General features: G+C 49.1%; 1 protein-coding gene across 2 annotated transcripts; it reads right to left on the bottom strand.

Moving 5' to 3' along the window:
- Positions 1-47: 47 nt before the first annotated feature.
- Positions 48-24,126, bottom strand: UBA1 (ubiquitin like modifier activating enzyme 1). Of its 2 annotated transcripts, none has more exons than XM_036907423.2 (26): positions 24,018-24,126; positions 16,157-16,273; positions 15,968-16,026; positions 15,699-15,867; positions 15,476-15,610; positions 14,439-14,545; positions 14,122-14,212; positions 13,878-14,010; positions 13,273-13,370; positions 13,033-13,179; positions 12,717-12,893; positions 12,496-12,600; positions 12,327-12,407; positions 9,273-9,428; positions 7,458-7,623; positions 7,112-7,308; positions 5,316-5,380; positions 4,895-5,090; positions 4,170-4,244; positions 3,865-4,054; positions 2,207-2,295; positions 1,815-1,907; positions 1,494-1,685; positions 708-809; positions 501-601; positions 48-378 (listed from the first exon to the last, which is right to left on the bottom strand). In XM_036907423.2, exons 2-26 carry the CDS (start codon positions 16,271-16,273, stop codon positions 243-245), a joined length of 3,177 nt encoding a protein of 1,058 aa, XP_036763318.1. In that variant the 5' UTR covers positions 24,018-24,126; the 3' UTR covers positions 48-242. The 2 variants fall into 2 exon arrangements, with proteins under 2 accessions (XP_036763318.1, XP_036763317.1); XM_036907422.2 differs by lacking the exon at positions 24,018-24,126 and adding an exon at positions 20,720-20,933.
- Positions 24,127-26,650: the final 2,524 nt, after the last annotated feature.

Below are 26,650 nucleotides of genomic sequence, written 5' to 3'. Positions count from 1 at the left end.
GCTCTTGGAAGTCCACTCCTTCCCTGCAACAAGCAGGGCATGCCATGTCTGAGTTTATAACTCTTTATTAGGTTTTGGTTTCTAAAGGAGGCTGCAGTAGCAAGAGGGGTTCAGGTAGGAGGATGAGGAAGAAACACCAGGCTTGGCTAGGTGGGCTACTGCTGGAGGCCAAATGGGAGCCCTGGGCTGGAAGGGTCCAGAGGGGGTGGGGGCTAGGGCCAGTCTACAGGAGTGGATGGGGGTCAGCGGATGATGTATCGTACATAGGGAACCTCAACATCCTCGCCGCTCTCATCATTGCAGCACAGCTCAAGCACCAGTGCTTGCACGTGGCGGCCCAGCTTTCGCTTCGACACACGGCTTACGATCTCTGTCATCCTGGAGACAGGGAAGCAGAGGGTCAGGGAAGCCAAATGCAAGAGCGAGGGGGGCAGGTCGCTGGGAGCAGAGAAGGGCAGTGAATAGGATCTGTAGGTGGAGGCCTCTACTACCCAACTTACGGCTGATCCAACCGTTCCTTCAGCTTGGCGGCTGGCATGAAGAAGGAGTAGAGCATGGACACACCCTGGGACAGCATGGTGATCTCCAGTTTATGCTCTGTCTGGAGGAGGAGGGAAAGAGACAGCAGTGTCATGGAGGTGGACAGGCCAGAGAGTCACCTGCACACTCCACCCCCAGGTGGTGTGAGAGTGAAGAAGGGGCCTCACCTTAAAGTAGTCAAGGAACTGTTTGAGGGTCATCTCCTCACCATTAGGCTGCAGTCCCTGTACCTCAAAGCGATCCCACAATGTCCACTCTTGGTTATAGTACTGCAGACAAGGAGCAGGCCAATGGGATGGGGGCCACCAGAGGGTCCAGCCCCATCAGTCTCCCCCCTCCATTCACGCAGGTGTGCTAAGCCAGATCACAAGCCTCTTTTGTCCAAAATTCTGTGGCTTCCACCTTGCCCTGAGTAAGCACTGAAACCCTTATTATGACCAACATGGCCTATGTCATTAGACTCCTACTCTCTCCTCATCGCCTCCCCACTCTTCCTCACTCACTCTTGCTCAATGACTTATTCTTCCTCAGACATGCCAGGGACACTCCTACCTCAGCGCCCTTGTAGACAGAGGTAGTCCCTCGGCCTGGAATGCCTTCCCCCCACAAATGTGACAGACAACATGGCCTGTCTCCTCACTGCCTCCAAGTCTGGACTCAAATGTCATCTTTACAGCAAGGCCTTTCCTGACCAACCCACATTTAAAATCCCAAACTCATCCCCTTGCCACCTGGTACTCCCAAGGCCGCCTCATTCTGCTCTTTTTTTGGGGTTCCAAAATCATTGATCATGTTATTTATATAATCCATTTCACAAATATAACCTTAGCACCTATAAGAGTACCTGGTACAGTTGGTGTTCAAACCCTCAGCTGGTGACAGGCTATGAAGCAAACTAGTTCCACAGAGAAACACCCTGTCTATAAACCCACCTCCCCAGTGCAGGCCCTCACCTGGTGACGGGGTGCAGCAAGAGGCTCGGAGAAACCAAAGAAGGGTAGGGCCAAGTTAAGAAAACCATTCTTGTAGGAGTCAAGCTGTTGGTGACCCTGTACCACCTTGTATAGCTCCAGACACACAAGGCCGACTACGGCTGCTGTAGTTGTGGCAATGGCTGGGATGATTTTCCCTGCAATCAGCTTACTCTGTGAGGCAAGAAGGGACCAAGGAAGGCAGTGGTTAAGGTGGAAGACGCTCTGAGTCTACAGAAGGCATGGTATGTAGGGAACCTGAGCCTGGGAGAGGGTGGAACATCTGGTCTATAGTCCCCTTACCTTGTGCCTGTCTGCAGGGGGAATGTCATAGTTCTCTGCCCGGAGGTTGGATGCTGCTACAATGAAATCCATGTGGAAGTTGCTGTCATCATCCTTTTGAGTGGTGGGTAATGGGAGAGAGTGCAAAGACAATAAGCAGAGGATCAGAGGAGGAAACAGACTCTTGACCTCTAGGGACATAAGTATCCTCTACTGCAGTTACCTGCTGGGCTCTCTCACATCACAAAGGCATAGCTGGGAACATGTATTAATTCAGGGCTGCATGGCAGGCCCATGATCCAATCCCCCCCATAAAGGCCTGGGGCTGCCTCCAGATCCCTAGAGACTTGTTGGTCCAGCCCATCCATGCTTTTAGCCCATTCCCCTGCCTGCCCGGGGCCCCCACCCAGCACCTTCTCAAAGTCGATGGGGTACATCTTGAACCCAGGGAGCTTTTCTGGACTGGGCAACGTGGCCTTGAGCTCCTCCAGACGGCTGTCATCTGCAGGAAGAGAGGGATACCATTGGCCCTTTAGATGACCTTTAGGGTTTGAGGAGCCCAGCATGGGTGGGACAAATGGTATTCAGGTAGATAAAGAATTTGAAAAGGAAAGATGTCCTGGAAGAGAGGAGGTGCAAGGGGGAGGGGCAGAGCAGGACAATAGTACAGACCTGAAGAAGACAGAAAGAGGTGACTGTATCAAGAGAGATGTCTAGAGACACTAAGGAGCAAAAGTAAACACATTAGGGAAGAGTGGAGATGGAGAAGTCAAGACAGGAGAGCTGTAGACTTTGGAGAAAATGATGGACAAAGGGGTGGGGAGACATGGAGGAGAATAAAGGGGAAAGGGGGATGACAAAGATACACAGAGGGAGAGTACATGGACTGGATACAGAAAGACATGGAGGAGAAGACAGGAATACGACCACGGGTGGGTGGGGGCACATACAGAGGGTGAAACAGGTGGGAGATTTCACATGCACCATACACACATTTTATATACCCTTTGTATACAGTTCATATACAGTTTATATACACCTTATATGTGTTATACATACACGTTTTATACACACTTATACACGATATACCTACATTCACATATGTGAGGGGGAAAATGGAGGAAAGACATGCATGAAATGAAGGGATATGTGAAAGGAATGAAGGCAAGAAATATACAGAACATGAGGAGATAGATATCTGAAAAGAAAGGGGAGAAGATACACGGTAAGAAAGGTTGGGGCAGGTATGAAAAGTAAATGCAGGGGACTGTGTGGCTGCACACACATTACCTGTGGAGGGAGAGAGGTATGGAAGGGAAGATAGGTGGATAAATACATAGACCAGGCTTGGCAAACTACAGCCCCACAAACCAAGTTCAGCCTGCCAACCAGTCTTACTAATAAAATTTTACTGGAAAACAGCCACATTCATCATGAACGTGTTGCATATAGCTGCTTTTGTGCATCAACTGCACAGGTCATTATCTGCAGACCCTAAATGTCTGCAGAGCCTAAAGAGTGACTTGTTTGGCCCTTTACCCCTGATACACAACATGAGCTGAGGGAACAATGAGCTGGAGAGAGGTGGAGGAGTTGGGGGGATCACAGAGGCAGATGGAGAGGGAGCAGTGAAAGGGAGATAAGACAGATGGAGGGCAGTATTAGGATAAAGACACATACAGAAGAACACAGGGTGGGAAGATGGGGGCAACACCAACAGAGAGGGACTAATAGTGAAGATAATACCTCCCAGATAAACAGATCAGGAAGAAACAGAAAAGTTGTTCTTCCCAAGGCAAAAACACACACAGCGAGGGAAACAAATGACTGGTTCTCCTGAGGGCCATAGAATGGGAAGGAGGAGGGAGGGAGGAGGAGAACTGGCCCCAACTGACCCTCTTTATTTCAGAGGAAGGGAGGTTCAAAGGAAGTGTGGGGAAACCTCAGGCCTAGGGTTGCAGAGCAGAGCCAGTAGCAGAGGACTTAGGGGGAAGCTGGACTAGGGAGGGGATACAGAAGGGGTGAGGGGGGAAGGTGTGTGACACCCAGCCAACTTGCCAAACACCCTCACCAACAGAAGCATTAGCACTCTGCAGCTCTTGATCAGAGACATGGATCTTCACACCAGACTTGGGAGTGAATTCAGGGACCTGCACAGACCGTAGGAGTGTAACCACGGCAGCTCGGTCCTGCGAGCCCATCAGCCCATAGGTCTGCGCAAACAGGTTGGCGGCAGCCATCACGTAGTCCAGATGCAGGGGCTGGAGAAGGCAGGGCCCAGAAAGGTAAGCACATCAGCCCTTGCCTGGGCGATCTTGGCCTCCTTTCCACCTGCCCACCCTCCATGTGACCCTAAGAGACCCTGGGGAGACTTACGTTGCTGACATCAAAGGTGAGCGGGTGTGGACAGCGTTTGGGCCCAGACCAGAATGGAGCTCCAGAGCTTGTAAACTAAGGGAGTGGAGAGATTTTTGAGGAGCAGGATACGATAGTGGAAGCCTCTCTAACGAGCCTAACACCTCACTTTGGCTCCAGATGTGCCATGACTCACTTTGGCTGGGTACACACAGGAAGCTGGAGTTAATCATGAAAGAACCAAAACTGTAGGGCCTTGTAAATGGAAGTTCCATTGCCAGATTGGAACTCACAGCCATTTAACAAACTCTTATGGATCACTTGGTACTGTACACACTCACTATTAGTAAATACCAGTTAATCCTCAGAAAAACTTCCACAAGGACACCGAGGTGCTGAGAAAATTATGTGACTTGCTCAAGTGCAAACAGAGCCGGGATTTGAACCCATACTGATTCTTGTACTCTTAACTCCAAAATTTCTCCCCAATAATCCCTACCATGCTGGGAGGTGGGTATGACTCAGCTCACACCACACCAGGTAAAGGAACAGAAATAAAGTCTCTTGCTTTAAAGGAAAAGGGGACGAGGGAACAGGTCACAGGCTTGATCCTTCTGAGCTCCCCATTCTTTGGGCACCTGCTGCAGCTGCTTCCACAGCCAGGAGGAGCCACATGGAGAGGCCACAGCAGGTTCCTGTTTCTGTAAAGCGCATTCCACCAAGTGGACCTGGCAGCTGGGTGTTACCTGGTCAGGAGGGAAGTTGTGCAGCAGCTGCCGGATGTTGTTGGAGTACTGGGTGTGCCAGTGGTGGCAGGCCCAGGTCACACAGTCAGCCCAGGTCTGTGGCCGCTGCAGTACCAGGCTACGCTGCACAGCCTCCAGCACCTCCAGAGGTTGGGTGCCTGCCAGCCGCAGGGTCCTCTCCACAAACTTGGGGTCTCTAACAGGAATTAGAGGGGCCAAAGCAGTAGAATTACACAGCGGCCCCATGGCAACCCCTTTTTCCACAGAAGGCTGGTCCTGACCACCAGTGGTATGAGGCCCATGCATTCACTGATTCCTTTGTAAAGTGCCTGCTGCTGAATGTTAGAGCAGTGAGGAAACAAACAGGATGCCTTGGCTGGTGAACCGAGGTAGAGCAAGTGGCAAGCATTTGGTTACTTACGTGAGGTACTGGTTGACATTTTCTGCCTGCTGCTTGAAGAGGCCCTCAAACTCATCCCGAGCCCACTGCAGACAGAACAAATGGATTACACGGGGTGATGGTTGACAAACAGGTTTCAGGAGGCATTAGAAAGACCATCAGTGAATAAATCCAACAGGAAGAACACAGCTCTCTTGGAGAAGGGAAGCCCCCCAGCCACTGCTCCCCAATCTTCCCCACCCCCTACCCATGGCTCCTCAATTTTAAAACCAACTAACTAAATCTGGGCAGTGGTTACATGTGTATAAAAAATTTATTCTTAAGATCTGTGTTCCTCACTTGAGGTGTATTATGCTGCAATAAGAAAAAAAAATCAGGTAAATATATTTTACCACAAAAAAAAGGCAGACCAAAACCAAGAATGATCCCTATAAAGGCCCTGGGGACTCAGCAGCAAACAAGACAAGACAGAGGCTCTGCCCTCTGAGAATTCCCAGTCAGTGTTAAGACGGTTTTCAGGAAATGGATGTTAGTGATCTAGGGTCAAATCCCAGCTCTGCTACTAGTATCTAGTTTCATGACTTCAGGAACTTACTGTAACATTTACCTCTGCAGCCCGTCTCAAACATATCTTGCAACAGCAACACCGACCTCACCCCAGTTACAATGAAAGAATGAGCAATGTATTATTTAAGTTTACTTAAAACAGCACCAAATGCATAGTAATTGCTAAGTGCTTTAAACCCTGTGTGGTAGATACTATGTCACCCATTTCAAGAGGAGTCAGAGGCTAGTCCAAGGTCACACAAGGCCTAGTGCTACTGTGGAGGATGCATACATATAAACACACTCATCTGGAACTACAGGGTTGGGAGGGAAAGCAGCAGAATGAACTGGTTTCTCCCTATTTTGTCCCCTTCCCCATACTCCTAACTAAACAGTTCCAAGTGGTTTGCTCTCAAAGACAGCACTGAGGGGCCTTCTGATAGCCTTGAAGTTGTTCTTGGGTCATCCTTGGGTTCAGGATTGTGGCCTAGATACTGGTTACCCAGGTGTATTCCTTCTGTAAAAACTCAGCCAGATGATAATGTGTACTGTTCTGTATTCTGTATGTATTTGCATCATATAAACAGATAATCCTGAAAAACTAGTTGCTTAACCCATTTTAATCAACAGCTGGGAAAACCTGAATATGGACTGGATATTAGAGACAAATAGCCAGAAAAGATGGTAGAAAATTACTATTAATTTTGTTCAGCATAAAGTGCTGTTTTGGTTAGACAGAAGCAGTTCTTACCTGGGAGCAACATGACTCCCAGGGGACATTTGGACATGTAGAGACATTTTTAGTTGTCACAATTTTGTGCGGGGTGCATCTAGTGTGTAGAATGCAGGGGTGCTGTTAACCATCTGACAGTGCACAGGACACACCCCCATAACAAAGAAATATCTAGTTCCAAACGTCGACAAAGCCTACGTTGAGACTCTGATATGCAGGACCAGAGCCTCCCTTCGCAGGAGCATACTGAAGTGATAGGGAGTGAAGTATTATGATGCTCATGACATACTGCAGCACAAAGACAGATAAAATACAGGAATATAAGAAAATATGGCAAAACAATTGTTAAATCTAGGTGAAGAATAGTATTTTAAGTGTTCACCATACTTTGGTCTACATGTCGAAAAATTTTCAAAATTCTGGAAACTTAGGATGATGGGAAGGAGGACGGTTTGAAGAAAAAGTGTCTTGCACTTAGGCTGTGACACCTGAAGGCCTGGGTGCCTGCTCCCCTCTGCTTCCTCCCAAAGCTCATCACCTGCAGGGTGTGCTCTATGGCGTTGGGGAAGTTCTTCAGCGTGCAGATGGGGATGGACTTCTCAGGTGGGTCCTGGCTGGAGCTGTAGGACTCTGTCAGGAAGGGGATCACCACCTGCACGTTGCCCTTGGTACCCAGTGTGCCTGATTCCAGCAGCGGCTTCCGGTAGTACACACAGCGGCGATCCACATACATGCCTGTGCAGGGGTGCAGGGGACAACAAGGGTGCCAGGAATGTCAGGAGAGGATAGGAAGACAGGCACTTTGATGCAGGTGTGCAGCACGTGCGCGCATGCGCGCACACACACAGCCTTTGCCCTTGACCTCCTCATTCCTCCAAACTCACGGGCATCCACATTGTCCAGGGCATTGGCCACACCATCCAGGTTTTGGAAGAAATCGTCATCATAGATGCGTTCTGTGTCAGGGCCCACACGATTCTGGTGGCTTGTCACCTGGATGTGCGGATTCATCTGGCGCACAGCTGCAGAAGCCGTGTCAGACTTTAACTTCTAGTGGGGTGAAGGTAGAGATGGGGGAAAAGAGCTCAGGTATTCGTACATTCAGCCAACGAACCTCTATCGAGCTGTCCTCCTGAAGGCTGACTTATTTAATCCTAGGAAGGACCAAGCCAAGCTCAGGAGGCACCCTGGTTTAGCAGGAGACAGTCCATGACAGTGCCACATGGCTAGGGCTATGACATATATGGGAGGAGCTCAGCAGAAGGGAAGAACTGGACAGGCACAGACTGGAGACAATAGGCCAGCCATCTATTCTTTTGCCCACCCAACCTCTATTATTCTTTCAGGTAATGGCACCCAGGGTTGGGGTGCATTCCCCCAAATAAAACAGGATCTTAGCTTCCAAACAAGCAGGATTCTTTCAAAGCCCAAGTCCTCCACTGAAAATCCTCCCCTGGCCCCCACCTCTACTAAGGGTAACATGAGTTGGCCCGTTTCCTCCAGCTCATCTCCTTACCACCTACCTCCCTACTCAGGGCACTCTTCCTCAGAGGGGCTCCTATTCCCTCACACCTCCAAGTCTGCAGACATGAGCCCTCCTTTAACCTGTAATCAACACTACCAACCAATCTCCTGGGCACGCCCAACTTCCCTTAGCTTGTTTTTGCCATTTCCTTTGCACAGCATGTATCATTGCCATTAACTGTAACTTTGTTACTATATCAGTGTTTACTGTTTAGTCTGTCTTCCCCAACCAGAATCTTTGTTTCCTTGGTATATCCCAATTGCTGAGAACAGCACCTAGCCCAATAACTGCTTGGTGAATAAATGAAGGAACAACAGGGGAACAGATCCTGGGCAGGCAAAAATGGTATTGTCTTCTATAGGCAGCTTCCTGGCTACATCCCTGAAGAACTCAGCTTCCATCCGTGCAAAGAAAAGTAAACACAGCATAAGCGCTCTCCTAGGAAAGGTGGTCTTGCAAGGCTGGGGTCTGAGAACCTGAATTTTAGAAGGGTTCACACCATTCTTTACCTGATATGGGTGGCTCACTGTGCCTACACTGTTCTGTATGCAAACACTGTGGTTTATGCTGAACTCCTGATTTCCTTCTAAGAATCTGGAACTTGGGTATGTGCCCAGCAGAGGGTGCCTACGTGACCAGCCCACAGTAAAAACCCTAGGTACTGAGTCGCTAATAAGCTTCTCTGATTGGCAATGTTTCATACATGTTGCTGCAACTGGCTACTTGGGGGATTAAGCAAGTCCTGTGTGACTCCCCTGGGAGAGGAGTCATGCAAGTTTGTGCCTGGTCTCCGCCAGACATGGCCCTGGCCACCTTTTCCCTTTGCTGATTGTGCTCTGCATCCTTTTGCTGGAAGAAATCATAGCTCTGAGTACAACTATATGTTGAGTCCTGTGAGTCCTCCTAGTGAATCATCAAATTTGGGGATGGTCAGGGGGAACCCCCACACACTGTCCCAACTAGCACTTGTAAGAAGTTAAGAAAAAAAAAGATCAGAAAATGGTAGATTCAATGGAAGGATGCTCAAAAATATTTGTTGAATGACTGACAGAGAGAAACTGAGGGAAAGAGCTGAAGGAAAAATGCAGAAAGGCCTCCTTTCCAGAAAAACCAGGAACTAAAGACGGGGACAAGGGAGATGACAAAGGTCCACCCCTCTCCCTTCCCCACTCACCGTGACATCCCAGGGACGGAACAAAAACTGTCGGTTCAGATTTGACTTCTCAATGGTGTCCATGTCAGTGATGACAATTTTTCCGCCCTCCCCACAGCCCAGCCCAATCATGGCAAAGTTCTTGAGCAGCTCACAACCAATGGCGCCTGCACCCACCTAGAAGGCAGCCAAGAAGAGACACAGAGGCTGGTCAGGGCAACTCGGGTTGGCATGAAATCACCGATCACTCCTTACTCCCTCTGAAGATAGCAGGAAAGAGGAAGAGACTCTAGTGCCAAATCTTTAGGTCCCAGGGCTCAAAGAAAGAACCCATAATAGAGGGCAAGTACCTCAACATAATAAAGGCCATATATGATAAACCCACAGCCAACATCATACTGAACAGCGAGAAGCTGAAAACTTTTCCTCTGCGATCGGGAACAAGACAGGGATGCCCACTCTCCCCACTGTTATTCAACATAGTACTGGAGGTCCTAGCCACAGCAATTAGACAAAACAAAGAAATACAAGGAATCCAGATTGGTAAAGAAGTTAAACTGTCACTATTTGCAGATGACATGATACTGTACATAAAAAACCCTAAAGACCCACTCCGAAACTACTAGAGCTAATATCGGAATTCAGCAAAGTTGCAGGATACAAAATTAACACACAGAAACCTGTGGCTTTCCTATACACTAACAATAAACTAATAGAAAGAGAAATCAGGAAGACAATTCCATTCACAATAGCATCAAAAAGAATAAAATACCTAGGAATAAACCTAACCAAGGAAGTGAAAGACCTATACTCTGAAAACTATAAGACACTCTTAAGAGAAATTAAAGAGGTCACTAACAAATGGAAACTCATCCCATGCTCCTGGCTAGGAAGAATTAGTATCATCAAAATGGCCATCCTGCCCAAAGCAATATACAGATTCGATGCAATCCCTATCAAATTACCAACAGCATTCTTCAATGAACTGGAACAAATAGTTCAAAAATTCATATGGAAACACCAAAGACCCCGAATAGCTAAAGCAATCCTGAGAAGGAAGAATAAAGTGGGGGGGATCTCACTCCCCAACTTCAAGCTCTACTACAAAGCCACAGTAATCAAGACCATTTGGTACTGGCACAAGAACAGAGCCACAGACCAATGGAACAGAATAGAGACTCCAAACATTAACCCAAACATATATGGTCAACTAATATTCAATAAAGGGGTCATGGACATACAATGGGGAAATGACAGTCTCTTCAACGGATGGTGCTGGCAAAACTGGACAGCTACATGTAAGAGAATGAAACTGGATCACTATCTAACCCCATACACAAAAGTAAATTCAAAATGGATCAAAGACTTGAATGTAAGTCATGAAACCATAAAACTCTTAGAAAAAAACACAGGCAAAAATCTCTTAGACATAAACATGAGTGACCTCTTCTTGAACATATCTCCCCGGGCAACGGAAACAAAAGCAAAAATGAACAAATGGGTCTATATCAAGCTGAAAAGCTTCTGTACAGCAAAGGACACCATCAATAGAACAAAAAGGTATCCTATAGTATGGGAGATTATATTCATAAATGACAGATCCGACAAAGGGTTGACATCCAAAATATATAAAGAGCTCACACACCTCAACAAACAAAAAGCAAATAATCCAATTAAAAAATGGGCAGAGGAGCTGAATAGACAGTTCTCTAAAGAAGAAATTCAGATGGCCAACAGACACATGAAAAGATGCTCCACATCGCTTGTCATCAGAGAAATGCAAATTAAAACCACAATGAGATATCATCTCACACCAGTAAGGATGGTACCATCCAAAAGACAAACAACAACAAATGTTGGCGAGGTTGTGGAGAAACGGGAACCCTCCTACACTGCTGGTGGGAATGTAAATTAGTTCAACCACTGTGGAAAGCAGTACAGAGGTTCCTCAAAAAGCTCAAAATAGAAATACCATTTGACCCAGGAATTCCACTTCTAGGAATTTACCCTAAGGATGCAGCACTCCAGTTTGAAAAAGACAGATGCACCCCTATGTTTATCGCAGCACTATTTACAATAGCCAAGAAATGGAGGCAACCTAAGTGTCCATCAGTAGATGAATGGATAAAGAAGATGTGGTACATATACACAATGGAATGTTATTCAGCCATAAGAAGAAAACAAACCGTACCATTTGCAACAACATGGATGGAGCTACAGGGTATTATGCTCAGTGAAATAAGCCAGGCAGAGAAAGACAAGTACCAAATGATTTCACTCATCTGTGGAGTATAAGAACAAAAGAAAACTGAAGGAACAAAACAGCAGCAGACTCACAGAACACAAGAATGGACTAACTGTTACCAAAGGGAAAGGGACTGGGGAAGACAGGTGGGAAGGGAGGAATAAGGGCGGGGAAAAAGAAAGAGGGCATTACGATTAGCATGTATAGTGTTTGGGGGGCACGGGGAGGGCTGTGCAACACAGAGAAGACAAGTAGTGATTTTACAGCATCTTACTATGCAGATGGACAGTGACTGTGAAGGGGTATGTGGGGGGGACTTGGTGAAGGGGGGAGCCTAGTAAACATAATGTTCTCTCTGTAATTGTAGATTAATGATACCAAAATAAAAATAAATAAAATAAAAATCGACATTCAATAAAAAAAAGGGGGCATTACGATTAACATGCATAGTGGGGGGGCACGGGGAGTGCTGTGCAACACAGAGAAGACAAGTAGTGATTTTACAGCATCTTACTATGTTGATGGACAGTGACTGTGAACGGGTATGTTGGGGGGACTTGGTGAGGGGGGATCCTAGTGAACATAATGTTCTCTCTGTAATTGTAGATTAATGATACCAAAATAAATAAATAAATAAAAAAGAAAGAACCCATAGTCATCTGAGGGAGGATGTACCAGGCTTTCCCTCAAGATACAGAAAATGGCAAAAAGGCATATGATAGAGGAACAAGAACCAAAAGACCCTCCCTTGGAAGGCAGGAGAACTCCAAGGAGGTGGCCATAGCCAGCGGGGAGGCAAAGGCAGCCAGTGTCCAGGGGGGATCACTCACCAGGAAGTACTTCTGCTTGCCCAACTTCTCTTGCAGGTCTGAGCCAAATACAGCTACCTGCCCATCATAACGGTTCTGGCGCTGAGGGATGTGAAGGGAAGAGCATCAGAGAGGGGCCTTACCAGAAATGCCCCCAAGGATGCCTTCTGCATGGGCCCCACTCACATACCGGGAGGCACTTTTCCTCTGTGAGGGCTTCTTTGTCCTCAGGGAGACACTCCAGGGCATCAAAGTACAGCCACTGCATGATGGGCATAAACTTCGCAGAGCAAGCCTGGGGATTGGGGAGGAGAGGGGAAGCAGGCAGTAGTTAGTCGGAGCCTGACACAGCTGGACAACAAATGAGGAGTCAGGAAGGTGCCTACCCTGCCCTTCACCACCAATACCGACCTTCAAGACCTCCTGGGCAGCCAGGCCCCCAATGAAGGCGTTTACAGGTGCCAGATCCCCAGCCGCCACATATGCCAACTTCCGGATGAGGTTTTTATCCAGGCTTTCCTGCTGTACTGTTGGCAGGGATCGAGCACTCACAACCTGTGCTAAGGTCACCAGCTCCATTGCATCTTCCTGGTGAGGTAGAATGAACAAGGCCACATACATCTGTCAGGACACTGTGCAAAGGCTGTATCCTGGATACAGGTAGAGAGGCATGGAGGGCCTTCAGCACCCAGGTCATCTGCCCTGGCTGGCTCACCCACCCACCCACCTCATTGTGAGGCCGAGGGGGCCTGCCATGCTGAGCACAGAAATAGTGCAGGGCCTGGAAACCAATGTGCAGCTGGGCAGGGCGGGAATACTTGGAGAAGTCTGTCATCACAAAGTTGGGCTCTGCCAGTGAGGCCAGCAAGGATTTCTGTGGGGGGCAGGGCAAGAGAATCACAAGAGAAGAATGGAGAACCTGGATATGCCCAGAACTTCCCCCTGCCAACCACTACCCGACACTCACAAAGCTGATCTTCTTGGGTACTTTGACCTGACTGACGACGCCTCCACGGATATAGTCAGAGAAGTTGGAAGTGTCACAGATGCTAAAGGTGTAAGGACCTAGGGTGGATAGGGAAGCTGTCAGGCTACCCACCCTCCCTAAAACCCACAGTGCCCACAAGATATGGAAAACCCCACCCCTGACCCAGCTCAGACATCAGAAGCCATCTCCTCTCCACCCCAGGTTCCTCTTAGACATTGGAAGATACAACTCTCTTCTGCTCCAGACACAACTCAGGGCCCAGTGAGACTCTGTATCCCTGGCCCCAAGTCTACACATGAAGATGTTCTCTGCTCCCTGCCCAAATCAGCTGAGACATGAGTGCATCCTCTGATCTGCTGTGTTCAAACACCACAGCCCTTTCCCCTCAGCTCAGATACCACGGACCTATTGTCCCAGGAACAGCTTAAACATGATAGCACCTCTCCCCCGGGCCCACCAGCTCTGGCTGGACCTCAAGGTACTCTGCCTCTGGTTCATCTCAGACAGCCAGGATGTGTGTCCTCTCACTCAGAGCCCACGGACACAGTTCCTATCTTCCCTGACCCCTGGTGGCCCTAGCTCACCCAGGACTTTGATCTCCATAGGCTGACTTTCATTGAGTTCAATCATGCCTTGTACTTCTGAAAAGGAGACAAAGTCGCCACTCTCAAATCCATGTCGAGCCTCATCCAAGCAGGTAACCACACCGGGACTGTCCTGGTTAAAGGAGGAGTGAGCCTCAGAGGCAGGCTACGGGTAGCAGGAGCAGACAGGAAAGCCTGCTGCTGCCCATCTGCTTGCCAGGACCCCTGAGGCTGGCCTCCTCACCTTGGTGACCATAGAAATCATAGCACTGAGCGGCTGCTCCCCATTGGCATCTGTGAGGATCATTTCCTCTCCAAAGTCACAGAAGAGCTGCCTGTAGAGGGAGGCAACAGGGCTGATACGGAGTCCCATGCACACAGGAACCCCATGTGTCCCTTAAGATGCAGCAAATACTTGCTGAGCACACTCAGCCCACTGCTGCTGGGAATGAGACAGTGCTTGTGCCACATGGTGACCCACACCCCAGGTGGCTAAGGGCAGTGAAAGGTTGCAGGGTCTTGGCCTGAGCCCGGCAAGGGATGGGTGAAAAGGTCACTCACCCAAAGAGCCCCCGTGTGTCTGCCACCACCAGCTTGATGCCACGGCTGTGACAGAATTCACCCACCCGCAGCTGGTCCTCCAGCGGGGTATTGGTGAGGACCACCACCTGTGGAGAGGCAGAGGCTCAGGGTGAGGGCCTGGCACTTGGGCAGAGGGGAGAGCATAATGGCAGAAGGCTGGTGCAGTGTTACAGGCTGGGGCCCAGGGAGTCCTATAAGGCTACCATACTTGAGGTCTTTCTCACAAAGTATCTACTGTGTATCACTCAGGAGTGAAGAGACATGAGAATCCCTACAGCAAGGCAGGCAAGGTAAAGAGGTAGCTGGGAGAACAGAGTTTGGAGAACAGCTGACTCATTTATTTGCCAACACCCACTGTCAGCCTACAAACCAGACATGCCCTGTGAAACACAGCCAAAGTCTGAGTTCACTCCTACCACACCCACTTGCTCCCAATTCTCAAGACAATGTGGCTCAGCCATGATCCTGGGGACTTTGCTCTCTGCCGGAATGTCCACGCTTCTCCACCAGGGTGAGCTCCTACTCCTACCTCAGGGCCCCCCGGGACAGCCCGGGCAGCACCACAGCTCCTGCAGTTCCTCTTTCTGCCCTAGGGTTTGTATTTAAGAAACAACTGGATGGCCCTTATCACATGCCAGTTGCTATTCTAAGTGCTAAGCCCTCACAAAAACTCTATAAACTTGCCACTTACTGCCATTCCCAAATCTACAAACAGGAAAAAGTAAGGCCCGGGAGATTAAGTGACCTGGCCAAGGTCATACCAGTGGAACTGGAGGCTCATGCCAAGGCAGTCTGGCAGTCTGGGCTCATAACCACTAGGCTGTATAGTCTGTCTGTTCACATCCCACCCTAGAAGGGCAGGTCCAGGGTCTAACTTCCGCCTGCATCCCCTAGCTGCGTCCCCAGCATGAAAGCTGCCACACAGATGGGCCCATTAAATATGGAACACATGAACAAAGCAGAGATGTGCCCTGAGAGAACAGGGCAGGAGTCTGGGCAGTGCACCCCTGAGATACCTGGAAGTCACTAAGGAAGTCCTCAACCAGGGGCCCAGTGTAGGCACTGACAGGCACATAGCTGTTGAGCTCAGCAAGACGGGGCTGCGAGACCTCAGCCCGGTTTTTACCGATGTCCTCCTCCCGCAGGTAGAACTGCAAAGGGGAACAGGGAAGAGGTGAGTGGCTGCAGAGCCTGGAGGCTGGTGCCTCAGCAGAGCAGGAGGAGGCTGGGCAGAGGTACCTGGGAGGAGAGGTCAGCCCACTGGGCAGTGCCCTCGTCATGTAGGGTGACAGCCTTGACCCCACCAAGGATGATGTTCTTGGCAATTTCCACACCCAGGCCCCGAAGGCCTGACACCAGCACGCTAGATGTCTGGAGCCGTTTCATTGCCTCATGGCCCAACACATACCTGCCAGGTTATAGAGGTATACCAAGTCAGCTCTTGACCCTCCTGACTCTACCCCTCAATGCCCCCACCCACCTCTCAGCCCAAAGTCGGCCCCACTTACAGTTGCCGGGAGTAAAGGCCCTCATCTATGTCTGCTTCACTGCCGTTCTTCGCCATTCCCTAGGGATGGAGAACAGGTTCAGGGAGACACACAGGAGTAGGGTGTGGACATACGCACAGTGCTCCCAAAGACTCTCCCACCCCACCCCCCACAACCTTGCCTGCCAGTCTCCCTGAAGAAGCCACTCACGTTGGTTGGCACTGAGGGCACTTCGGACAACACGGCGAAGGCAGGGGAATAGTTAGAACCCGGCTTTGAATCAGGCCCGGACACGCAACGTTTCTTGGACAGCGGCGAGCTGGACATCTGGAGGGATAAAGGAGGGTTTCATTGGTTAGTGATGACCATGGGGAAGGAGAAGACTTAAGGGCTAGTATGTCCACTGCACAGAAAATGGGACAGGTGAGGTGACTTGTCCTGGGTCACATGGCTGTCAGAGCTAAGATCTGAACCCAGGTGGTCTGGCTTGCAATCTATGCTGCTGACCACTAGGCCATTCACCTTTCTCCCCAGCCCAGCATAGTGAGGGAGATTCCAATCCTGCAGGATGAAAGGAGTGACAAGAAGAATGTACTTGTGGGGAAGTTATAGGAGGGAGGTAGCACTAGGTCAGACCCTGCCACTCCTTGACAGATGTCATTTAGCAACTATGAGCTCAGTTCCCTTATCTGTAAAACAGGGCTGATAATACCACTTACCTACCCCATGGAGTTGCTGAAGTGATGAGAGAAGAGAGACCAGTGCGCCTTGCACAGCGCAGGTAATAAGCAGCCAGTCTCTTCTCCCTTAACCCCGGCAATAGGGGTGCAGGCAGGAAATGCAGCCTGGATATCCATCAGGGTGGTATGACGGCAGGAGATACCTTGCCGAGAACCCAGTCCCCAGGCTGACTTAGGGAGTTTTACAAAGCCCAGCCCCCCTCCCCTGCTCCTAGGCTGTTATAAGAAGTGGCAGGGAGAGGACACATGTCCCAAGCTTTGTTTGCATGTAGAACCCTTAAGCAGGTTACCAATAATGATAAATGAATATTTATTAGGAGTCCTCCCTATGCCAGATGTCATACTAAGCACTTTAGGAGCCTTGCCTCACTTTGTCCTTAAGGCAACCCTTTGGGGTTTGGACTACTATCAATAACATCCCCCAGCTCACACTGGAGGAAAAAAATTCACTCAGGGACCTTTGGTGACTTGACTGAGGTTCCCACAAACAGAGTGGCCAAGCTGGGCCCAGACCAGGATCTGCTGACCCTGAAGCCCAGGCTGCCTCTCCGTGTTATCAGGTTTCATTCCCTCAATGGTCCTGATCTTGCAAGGCAGGGTTGAGTGGCCTTGCCGGACAAGAGGGAAAACCTGAGCTCACGAGGTCAAGTAACTGGCCACGGGTTACAGACCTGGTCCCAGAGACAGAACAATACAGCCTGCTACAGAAGTGAGACCTGGGGGGATATGTGTGTATGTGTGCGTGAATGAGAAAAGGAGGGGGAGCAGGGACCCAGACACTGGAAAAGACAGGACCGGTAATCATCTCCCCTCACCCCCAATGCTCCTCTAAGCCTCTGTTCTACACTGAGCCTTTTCTGACACCCAATCACATGAAGTACCCACACCATACCTAAGATTCCATCTTGGCACCAGTCACACTCTAGCACTAAGCAAGATGACAGGAACTTCTTACCATCTACCAAGAGCTTACTGCCTGTCAATCACAGGGTAAAAGGCTTTGTCTAAAATCCTAACAATGCCCACAAACCAGATAACCTTATGCCCACAACATAAATAAGAAAACAAAAGTTCAGAGAACTCAAGTCACTTGCCCAGAGTCCCACAGGTGCTGGTCTGTTTGCCAAATGCCTCCTTGGGGGATAGAGCCAGTTTAGAGCCCAGCCCATAGGGCTAAGGGATGCAGAGTGAGGGAGGAGGACCCAAGAGACAGGCTAGGGTGTGAAGTCAGCCAGCTGAATTACTAGGAATGCTAAGAACAAACCTAGGTGGGAAGAGGGTTGGTTAGTTAGTAAAGACAAAAGCAAATCCTATTTTTCCATTTAGTGAATTTCTGAATGGGGGTAGGGATCTAATTTCCTTTGAGCCCCATTTTCTCCAAAAGCAGGGACAAATGGAACTACTCTCAAGGGGAGGCTGGGAAGGTTAGAAAAATTAAGGTGTGTGGTCAGAACTCAGCAACCTGAGGATGTATGGAAGCTACTCCCTGGGCACCTGCAGTGGCCTCCATTACTCAGTTACCTCCTTGCCTTGTTACCAGTTTGCTTGTTTGGGACACACCATCTCCCTGCTCCCTAAATCAGAGATGATCCAGGACCAGAGAGATCTTCCATGTGTGGACCTTTTACCTCTGGACCCCTTGTGCTGGCAGCAAGGGTCCAAGCAGGTTTTGGCTGAATGCTCAAGCAGATTTCAACTGCAGAGGTTTGGAAGACGCCAGCCTTACGGCAATGAGAAGCCTGGAGCAAAAACCCCAGAGAGCAGCTAAAGGATTCCACCACCACCCCCCAGCAGAAAATTGATACCCTTTCTCCCTCAACATACACTCAGGCCCCAATTAGGACACATATACTATCAACTGTTCAGCAAAACTGAACTGGGGCTTAGCGTTTTCAGAACTTGCCTGAAGTCTCCAAAACTGGTGATTTTGAAGCCTGAGCACTCTCTACCACAAACCAGAGATGGTTTGAGGTAGGAGTCTTGGAGCAGGTATGAGAGGGGGTAAGCAGAGGGTCAGATTATCAGGATGGAGAAGCTAGGGCCTAGGATGCTGGGGCCTGTCAAGCCTCCTTGGCAGGGGATTAACTGAGAAGTCCCTGGGAACATAAAAGAGAGGAGTCAGGAGGTGGTTGTCTGAGCCTGTGGAGGCTCAGAGGGATATGGGAAAGCAGTTGTTAGAAGCCCTATCCGGCAGGCAGGGCAAGGGCAGATAGGGTTGTTAAAGACTCAAATCTGGGTCTTTCGAAAGGATCTTTTAAAGAAGGGCCAGAAAATTGCACTTGAGGCCAAGAGACTGCAGGGAGATAGGAGGGCAGTTGCTGAGCCCCATGGAAAGCTGCAAGGCATCTGCGAGGAGGGGTGTTCTCCACCAAAGGATGCTGGGGCTCTGGGGGCAGATGCTGGTGGCAGAGAGATGTCTGAGTAAAAATAATAGGTACTTTGCAGGGGGAGTAGTGCCTCTGCCATTGATGCCAACATCCCAGGAGGTTATGAGGATGGATGCTGAGGTCCACAGTGGGGTTGGGGAGGGATTTCTAATGGAGCACAAAGGCTGTGTGTTGACCTCTTGATTATTACATGCTAGATAGGGCAGCTGCTCTGAGGGAGCAGATAAGCCCAGAGAATTCTGGTCCTAAAAAGTTCAGTAAGCAGATACCTGCTAGGTCCCCAGGTGGAGTTGGGTTTCTCTGACCAATTATGTGGGATTTCATGGAGGCTGTGAGAGTCGATGCCAAGAAGGTTTTATTTTTCCTACTCTGACAGAGGACAACTGGGCCTGTTGGGAAAAGGGACACCTGACGATGATGGGGTCCTGTGAAGCTGAATGAAACATAAGCCAAGGGCTTCTGACTGAAGACGATGGGAGCTTTGAAAGGCTCTGGGAGCAGATTCTGAGACATGATGTGAGCTTAAGAGATCTGTAAGAAAAGCTGGAACCCTGGTTGGCTTTTGAAGGCAAAGGCTGAGTGAAGGGTGGGGTTTGAGAGGTGAACTTCTGATGGAGGGGGCTAGAAGGCAACAGAGCAGATGTTGGCAGGGGGGTCTCTAATGGAGGGTGATGTGTCCTAACAGTCCCTGTCGGGTGTCTGGTCCCCTGAGAGGCTCTGAGAGAAGATACTGGTGGCTAGGGATGTCTGACGGGAAATGCTGAGGCCTGCAAGAGGCAGTATTGTTAGAAAATACTGGGACCTTGAAAAAGGGAACATTCCCTTAAAGTAGAGAAAATCTCCAAGAGTAGATTCTAGAAATTAAAGGAGTCTCTAAAGGTAGATGCTTGGGGTAAGAGGCCCTCTGAATAGAAATGGTGGGCCCAGAAGGGTTCTGATGGAAGATGCTAGGGTCAGGGTGGGGTTGGGAAATCTCTGATTTGTGGAGGAGGTATCTCTGACAGGGAGGCCAGGCCCAAACAGACTTTCACAGTGTCTAGTCCCCTTGGAAGCTCTGAGGGCAGATAATGCGTGTGGAGGGGAGGGAGGGAGAGTCTGAAGAAAGATGCTAGGCAAGACTGGCTTTCAGAAATGAAGGCCATATGGACCATCCTCGAGGTCTAGCCCTTTTGGTAAGCTGCGAGAGCAAATAAACTGCGAGAGGGACGAAGGGTTTTTGAAGGGAGATTCTGGGGAAGGTCTTCAATGGCATACATTGGTGGGCGACTATGACCAGGTATGTCGATCCCCCAAGTCCGCATTGGCTATTGCGGAGAGTTCTGGTTTGCTTTACAAGGTGCGGGATGGAGTCAGGTCTCTGACTAGGGATGCTGGACCTGAGTCTCTAAAAGCAGATCCTGGCGGGTCGGGGTGGGGTGTCTGACCTCAAGGTCAGCTTTCGGAGCCCAAGGGACTGGGCTTGTCCGGGATGGGAACTGTGTCGGCCGCGCCCCAAGATCTGCCCTCCACTGCCCCCCGCGAATCCCTAGCATCCGAGTCACCACGGCCCACCCCGACATCAGCCTGGCCCAGCGCTGGCTCAGGTACCTCCATTGCTTCCCGAAACCCCTGCCCGGGCCAAGGCACTGAGAAAGGCCATTTGTTACCAATGCCGGTTCCCCGGGTCGCGGCGCCGCCAACTCCTCAAGGAGCCGAAGCCAAGCCCGGCCGCCACCCTCCTCTTTCTCCTCCTCCTCCTCCCCGCCGCCTGGGCCGCCTAGAATCGCCGCTGCAGCCGCCTTCTCCTCCCCCGTCCAGAGTGGTTGCGTTCGTCCCTACCACCTCCTTCACCTCCGCCACTGACATAAGATGGCGGCTGCTGAGCCCGGGGCTGGAACAAAACCTTGGGCCCCATCCCCCAGCAGCCTGGATGCAAGCAGGCCGCGCCCAACCATGAATCATGCATGATAATCCCAGCACTTCGGTGACTCATTAGAAATAGAATAGCTCCACCTGGTGGCAACTGTAGCAGCAACCAGGTAAACGGGTAAAGTAGCATACAGGCCACGCCCCATTAAATGTGAATAATAAATGATAGGTGTCGCCAGGCTGCCAAGGAAACCAAGAAAGGACATCAAGGCCACACTTCCTGATCATGAATTATGTATGAGGCCGGGTGGTTGGTGGCTAACTTCCTGCAACCAGAAAACCAAAGTTAAAACATGGAAGCCACACACCCCTATCATAAATAATGAATGTATTGCAGCGGCCCGGAAGCCAAGGAGACCAAGGCTGCATCTTATCATAAATAATGCATTAAGCCCGGTGGGCTGGAACAAAAGAGACAGGTCTGCCTATTGCTGCATCTAATACCTTGTATACAGGGAAATAGGGCAACTTACTATAAGGAAAACGCATTTCCTGGGTCATGAATAACGAATAATGATGCCATCCTATTTCAACCTGGAAACTCAGCGAGGTCAAGAAAGGCTCCACCCAGCTACTCATGAATTATGCACAGGGTGGATGGACAGAAACACTGAAGACAGCCCTGCCCAGCAAGTAGGGATTATGGTACTCCAACCAAGGCAACATGGCCACACCTTCCTGTTCATAATTAAAGACATGCCACAGAGCCACATGGGAAACCCAGGGGAAGTGTAGGTGCCTCCTGCCCACCCCTGACTAACTGCACATGAACCAGGGCTTTCTTGGTTCAACCAAATTCGGACTAATCATATACCTTTGGCACGTGCCTCAGTTTCCACAATTGTAAAACGGGTATAGTAATAGACACCCCCCCCATCTACATCATAAAGGCAAAATGTGTTAATATGAATTAGGGAATGAGCTCGAGCAGTGATGGCATAGGGACTGTTAAATTTTTAAAGTATTATGTATTAATATAAAGGTTATATGTAAATATATATTTGCATTAAAATAAAATTAGTTATGGGTGAGGGTATACCTAGCCACTAGAGAAACCCCCAACTTGGGGCATTATTTTAAAAATGATGTCGTGAAACACCCTCCCAGAAGGACTCTGGAAAACACAGTGCTAAAGCCACTAATGTCCATTAAATAGGTAGGATAGGCTACCAGGTCACCAGAGGTACAACTGCCTACCAAAGCCCCAGGCACACAATAAGCATCCAATATTTGTCGAAAAATAACAATAGATCACATTAACAGGTCTGGAGATGAGCTGAAGCCATGGGGCAACGGAAGAACAAACCACCTCCACGGTACAAGAGTCAAAGAGTTTGCAACGACCTCGGAAGTGCGGGGCCTTGGAGGGCCCCCGGTTTGGGTCGTACCACTGATGCCTGCTATGGTAGTGTGTCCTTTCCATGCACTGTGCCTCTAATTTCAGGAATGCAGAGCAGGAAATCGGTTCCCTTTTGTCCTTCAGGTCTCAGTTAAAAGGCGACCTCCTTAGAGAGTTTCTAAACCCTCACAAAAACCATTTTCCACACTTCACTTCTCTGAGCCGCTGTTTCCCCAGGCACAAAATGAGAACAATAGCGACCTACCTTGTGATGGAGTTTAAATGAGTAACTATGTAGAAAGGGCTTAAAACGGTCTGGCACATTAACTGCCATATAACTAACATTAGTAGCAGTTCCATTAAATTGGCGAGAGAGGGAGGATTTACGGTATTTGATTAAAACTACAGACACTGGAACTAGACTGGGTTTGCCTCCTGGCTTAGCCCCTCAACCGACTGTGAGTAACCTTAGGCAAATTACTTAAGCCTCTCCGTGGCCCAGTTTCTTAGTCTATAAAATGGGATGATAACCTACCTCTTAGGACTGTTGTGGGGATTAAATGAGCTAATAAAGTGCTAAAAAGAGCGTAAACTAATTTGATCGTTATTATGCCCATACCCATTTTTCAGGCTCAATGTACTATCTGCCAAAGACCATACAGCTGGCGAAGGTCGATGGGATTTGAATATCGAGACTTTGTTGATTATCAGGGATAACTGGGCCATAAGGAATGAACAATGTACGAGGCTTCTATCCCTTCGGCAGAGCAAAGCTTAAAACCTGGAACCTATAAGGGAAAGCTAACAGCGGATCCTACAGACGAAGCCATAAAAGCTTCGCCCCTCATGAATTATATACAACGCCCCTAGAAAAGCCAAAGAAAACTAGGGGCGATACTCACCTTTACGAGTAATCAAGAAGCTCTAGTTTACCCGGCAGACTGCAGAGAGCCACTTCAGCACGCTGATACGCCCCCTTGTGAGTAATTCATAAGCCGATACTTCCCGCGGACCAGGTGCGAAAGAGGCAAAAATGGGCTTCCTCAATAGCCCCACCCCCTCATGAATAATGAATAAAGTCGCGCCGAGGCAGGCCTAGTGGCACCCTGGCCCCTCGGGAAAAGGCTAGTACACCAGGCACCAGCGTCCCTTCCACAGCGTGGGCTGGAGGCTCTTCCAAGAACGTGTGAGCCCCGACACGTCCAGTCTCGCCGCCCCAAGTGCCCAAGTGCGGGGGACCTCATCATAGAACCAGAGGTCACAAAGGCTATAGATCCACGATGCCACGTCAGTCACAAACATTACCACCGTCACCAGGAACGTTCCAAAACGAGCCCTCTCAAAATTCCTCCCTGACTTCAGGAACCTCAAACTTCTCCTCTCCCTTTAGGAAGCACCCCAAATTCTGCCCCATATAGTACTCATGCACGGACGCTACGAGCGTCCCCAAAGATCCCCCTAAACTGTCGCTGAGGGGTATGAACTCTGCCTCCGTGGGACACCCCCTAAAACAGACTCCCAAAGCCCACCCCGGAGACCCCAAACGCCACTTCCTAAGAGTCCCCTCAGAAACAACCACCCCTAAATGCCACCTGGGGCCCAGAGTCTCCAAATGTGCCCATTAAAGGATTCCCGAAGTTGAGCCCCCCTCCCTCAAAAGCTGTCCAGGGGCTTGGGGGCACCGTGTTCCAGCTCACCCCCTGCGCCGGGCGGAAGCCTCGCCTTCCTGCTGGAGATGAGCTGAAGCCACCGGGCAACGGAAGAGCACACCACCTCCGCCGTACAAGAGCCAGAGTTTGCAATGAGCTCGGAAGCGCGGGGCCTTGGAGGGCCCCCGGTTTGGGACGTACCACAGATGCTTAGCTAGAGGGACGCCAGCCCCTGCTCCCGCGCCGTTGGCGCCTGTGTCAGACACAGCCACCCCTACAGGTTGTGGTACTTCTAGGACGCGCGAAGCATGCTGGGGGTGGTAGTCCTCTTTGGCTAGTATCTGGTGCACGTGGTGGGCATCAGCGCTCAGTGTAAGGGAAAATGTAAACCTGGGCTATAGGAATTCTGGGAGCTGTGCTCTGGGCGGGTGGGAGAAGGGAGCAGAACACGGTGGATATCTCCAGATGAAAAGGCACACCCATCCTACAAATGAGAAGGCTGAGGCTCAGATGGCCAAAATTCATTCATTTGACATTTATGTAGCTCAAGCTGTGGGCCAGCTTGATTCTTCCTTGACCTGAGGGTTCTGACTGACATTCTAGTGAGAGACAGGCTATAAATACATAAATAAGTTAAAAAGTGGTATCATAACAGACATGTGACTATATAAATCATACATAATAAAATGTACATATAAATACTTCATAGCTTACATGATAGCTAGTCAATATGTAAATAATTGACATCTGTATATAATGTCTTCTGTTGCATACATTATACATGTTCTATGTTAATATGCAAATGTATAATTAAATACACCTGTAAATATGCGTTGTATACACATAACTGCTAAATGCTGTGGAAAAAAATAGAACAAGGTAAGGGGAAATCTGTGGGGACAGGCTGAGAAGGTGATGTTTGAGCCAAGCTGTTCAACACAAATGGTCTTATCGCCTTATTGCAAATTCTGTCTCATATCCTGTCAACAGTCTCCAAATTTGTTCATTTGAAGAAGTTTTATTGAGCGCCCACCAAGTGCAGGGCACTGGGGAACATGGCAAAGAACAGCGAGGAGACTGCCCTTGCAATAGTCAAGAACACTCTTCCATCAGATCTTTTTTTTCTTATTTATCTTTTGCCTTACCTCAGAGAGACCTCCCTGGTAGCCCCATGTAGTTAGAGAATGCTTCTCTGAGGAGGTGGCATGTTAAAAGTGAGGAGGCGAACCATGTGTAACATGGGAGAAAAGCATTCCTTGAGGGTGGGAGTTCAGCATGTTTGAGGAAGAATGCAGAAGTCTGTGTAGGCAGGGAGCAAGGAAGGGGGAGCATTGGGAGACGAGATCCGAGACTGTGCCAAGTAGAGAGCTCTGTAAGCCAGGCCAAGATGTTTGTCTGGTTTTTATTCTAAGACCTGTGGAGAGCCATAAAAGGACTTTAAGCAGGGGAGTCACATTATATAAATTATATTTTAGAATAAGCGGTCTGGCTGCTTTGTGTAGGGAAAGAAAAAAATTGTAAAGGGGAAGGTGGAAGCAGAACACCCAGTGAAAAAGCCACTGCAAGAATCCAGGAAGCAGTGAGATCACACCAACGTGGTGAAAGTGTAAGTGGTGCAGAGAGATTTGATTTTGGATTGGTTTTGAAGGTAAAGACGCCAGGATTTTCCAAAAGATCAGATAAGGGGCATGAAAAATAGAGAGGGGTCCTGGCTGACACCCAGGTTTTTAGCCTGAGCAGCTGGATCAAGTTGTCATCAACTAACATGAGAAATACTCCATCAGAAGCAGGTGAGGCGTAAGATCAGGAGTTTGTTTTGGGGTGTGTTACATTTGAGCTGCTTGTTCGGCATCCAAGGTGTGGTATGTGTCAGTTGAGTGAACAGTTGGGGACTGGGCTGAAATTCGGGGGTGGAGGGAGGTCTGGGCTGGAGATAAGGATTGAGGACCATCAGAGGTGATAGCTGAATCCATGGGTGTGGCCGAGTTCTCTGAAAAATTGATTGCCTTCAGATGGATAAGTGGAAGTAACAGGCAGGATTTGAACTTTCTCAGTTGAGAGGGAAAAGCATTCCAGTTGGAGGGAACGGCTTGAGCAGAAGCCTGTGGAGGTAAGAAAGCAAGAAAAGAAGAGGGAGGGCGAAGGTGGGGGTGAGAGTTGTACCGTGTCGTGTGGTCTCCAGCCACGTATGAGTATGCCTGCTGGTTCACAGCCTCACTGAGCTGATGGTCAAGCCTTTGGGTGCTTGCCAATTCAGTGTAATTAAAACTTGCATTTCTCTTATTATGAGTGAGTTTGGGCATTTTTGCAGAAATCAAAACCAAAACGAGCTATCATCTCACACTGTCAGATGGCTAGTACCCAAAAGCCAAGCAGTAACAAGTGTTGGTGAGGATGTGGGGAAAAGGCAACCCTCCTACCCTACTGGTGGGAATGTAATTGGTACAACCATTGTGGAAAGCAGTATGGAAGTTCCTCAAAACACTAAAAATAGAAATACCATACCATCTAGTAAATCCACTCCTGAATATTTAGCCAAAGAAAATGAAAACACAGATTTGAAATTATATGTACCCCTATGTTTATTGCAGCATTATTTACAACAGCCAAGATATGGAAGCAGCCTAAATGTCCACTGATAGATGAATCGGTAAAGAAGATGTGGTATATATACACAGTAG

Source organism: Manis pentadactyla, chromosome X, assembly GCF_030020395.1.
Source record: "Manis pentadactyla isolate mManPen7 chromosome X, mManPen7.hap1, whole genome shotgun sequence".
NCBI classification, from domain to species: Eukaryota; Metazoa; Chordata; class Mammalia; order Pholidota; family Manidae; genus Manis; species Manis pentadactyla.
Note: the sequence above shows the minus strand (reverse complement) of the source record. Positions and strands in the feature narration are given on the sequence as shown.

Bases quoted from the DNA above. Each gene is read 5' to 3' on its own strand.
- UBA1 (XM_036907423.2), bottom strand. From the start codon at position 16,273: ATGTCCAGCTCGCCGCTGTCCAAGAAACGTTGCGTGTCCGGGCCTGAT. The intron at 13,180-13,272 runs GTGAGTGTCGGG...TGCCCCCCACAG, and splicing joins TACCCAAGAAGATCAGCTTT to AAATCCTTGCTGGCCTCACT. The intron at 5,091-5,315 runs GTAAGTAACCAA...AATTCCTGTTAG, and splicing joins AATGTCAACCAGTACCTCAC to AGACCCCAAGTTTGTGGAGA.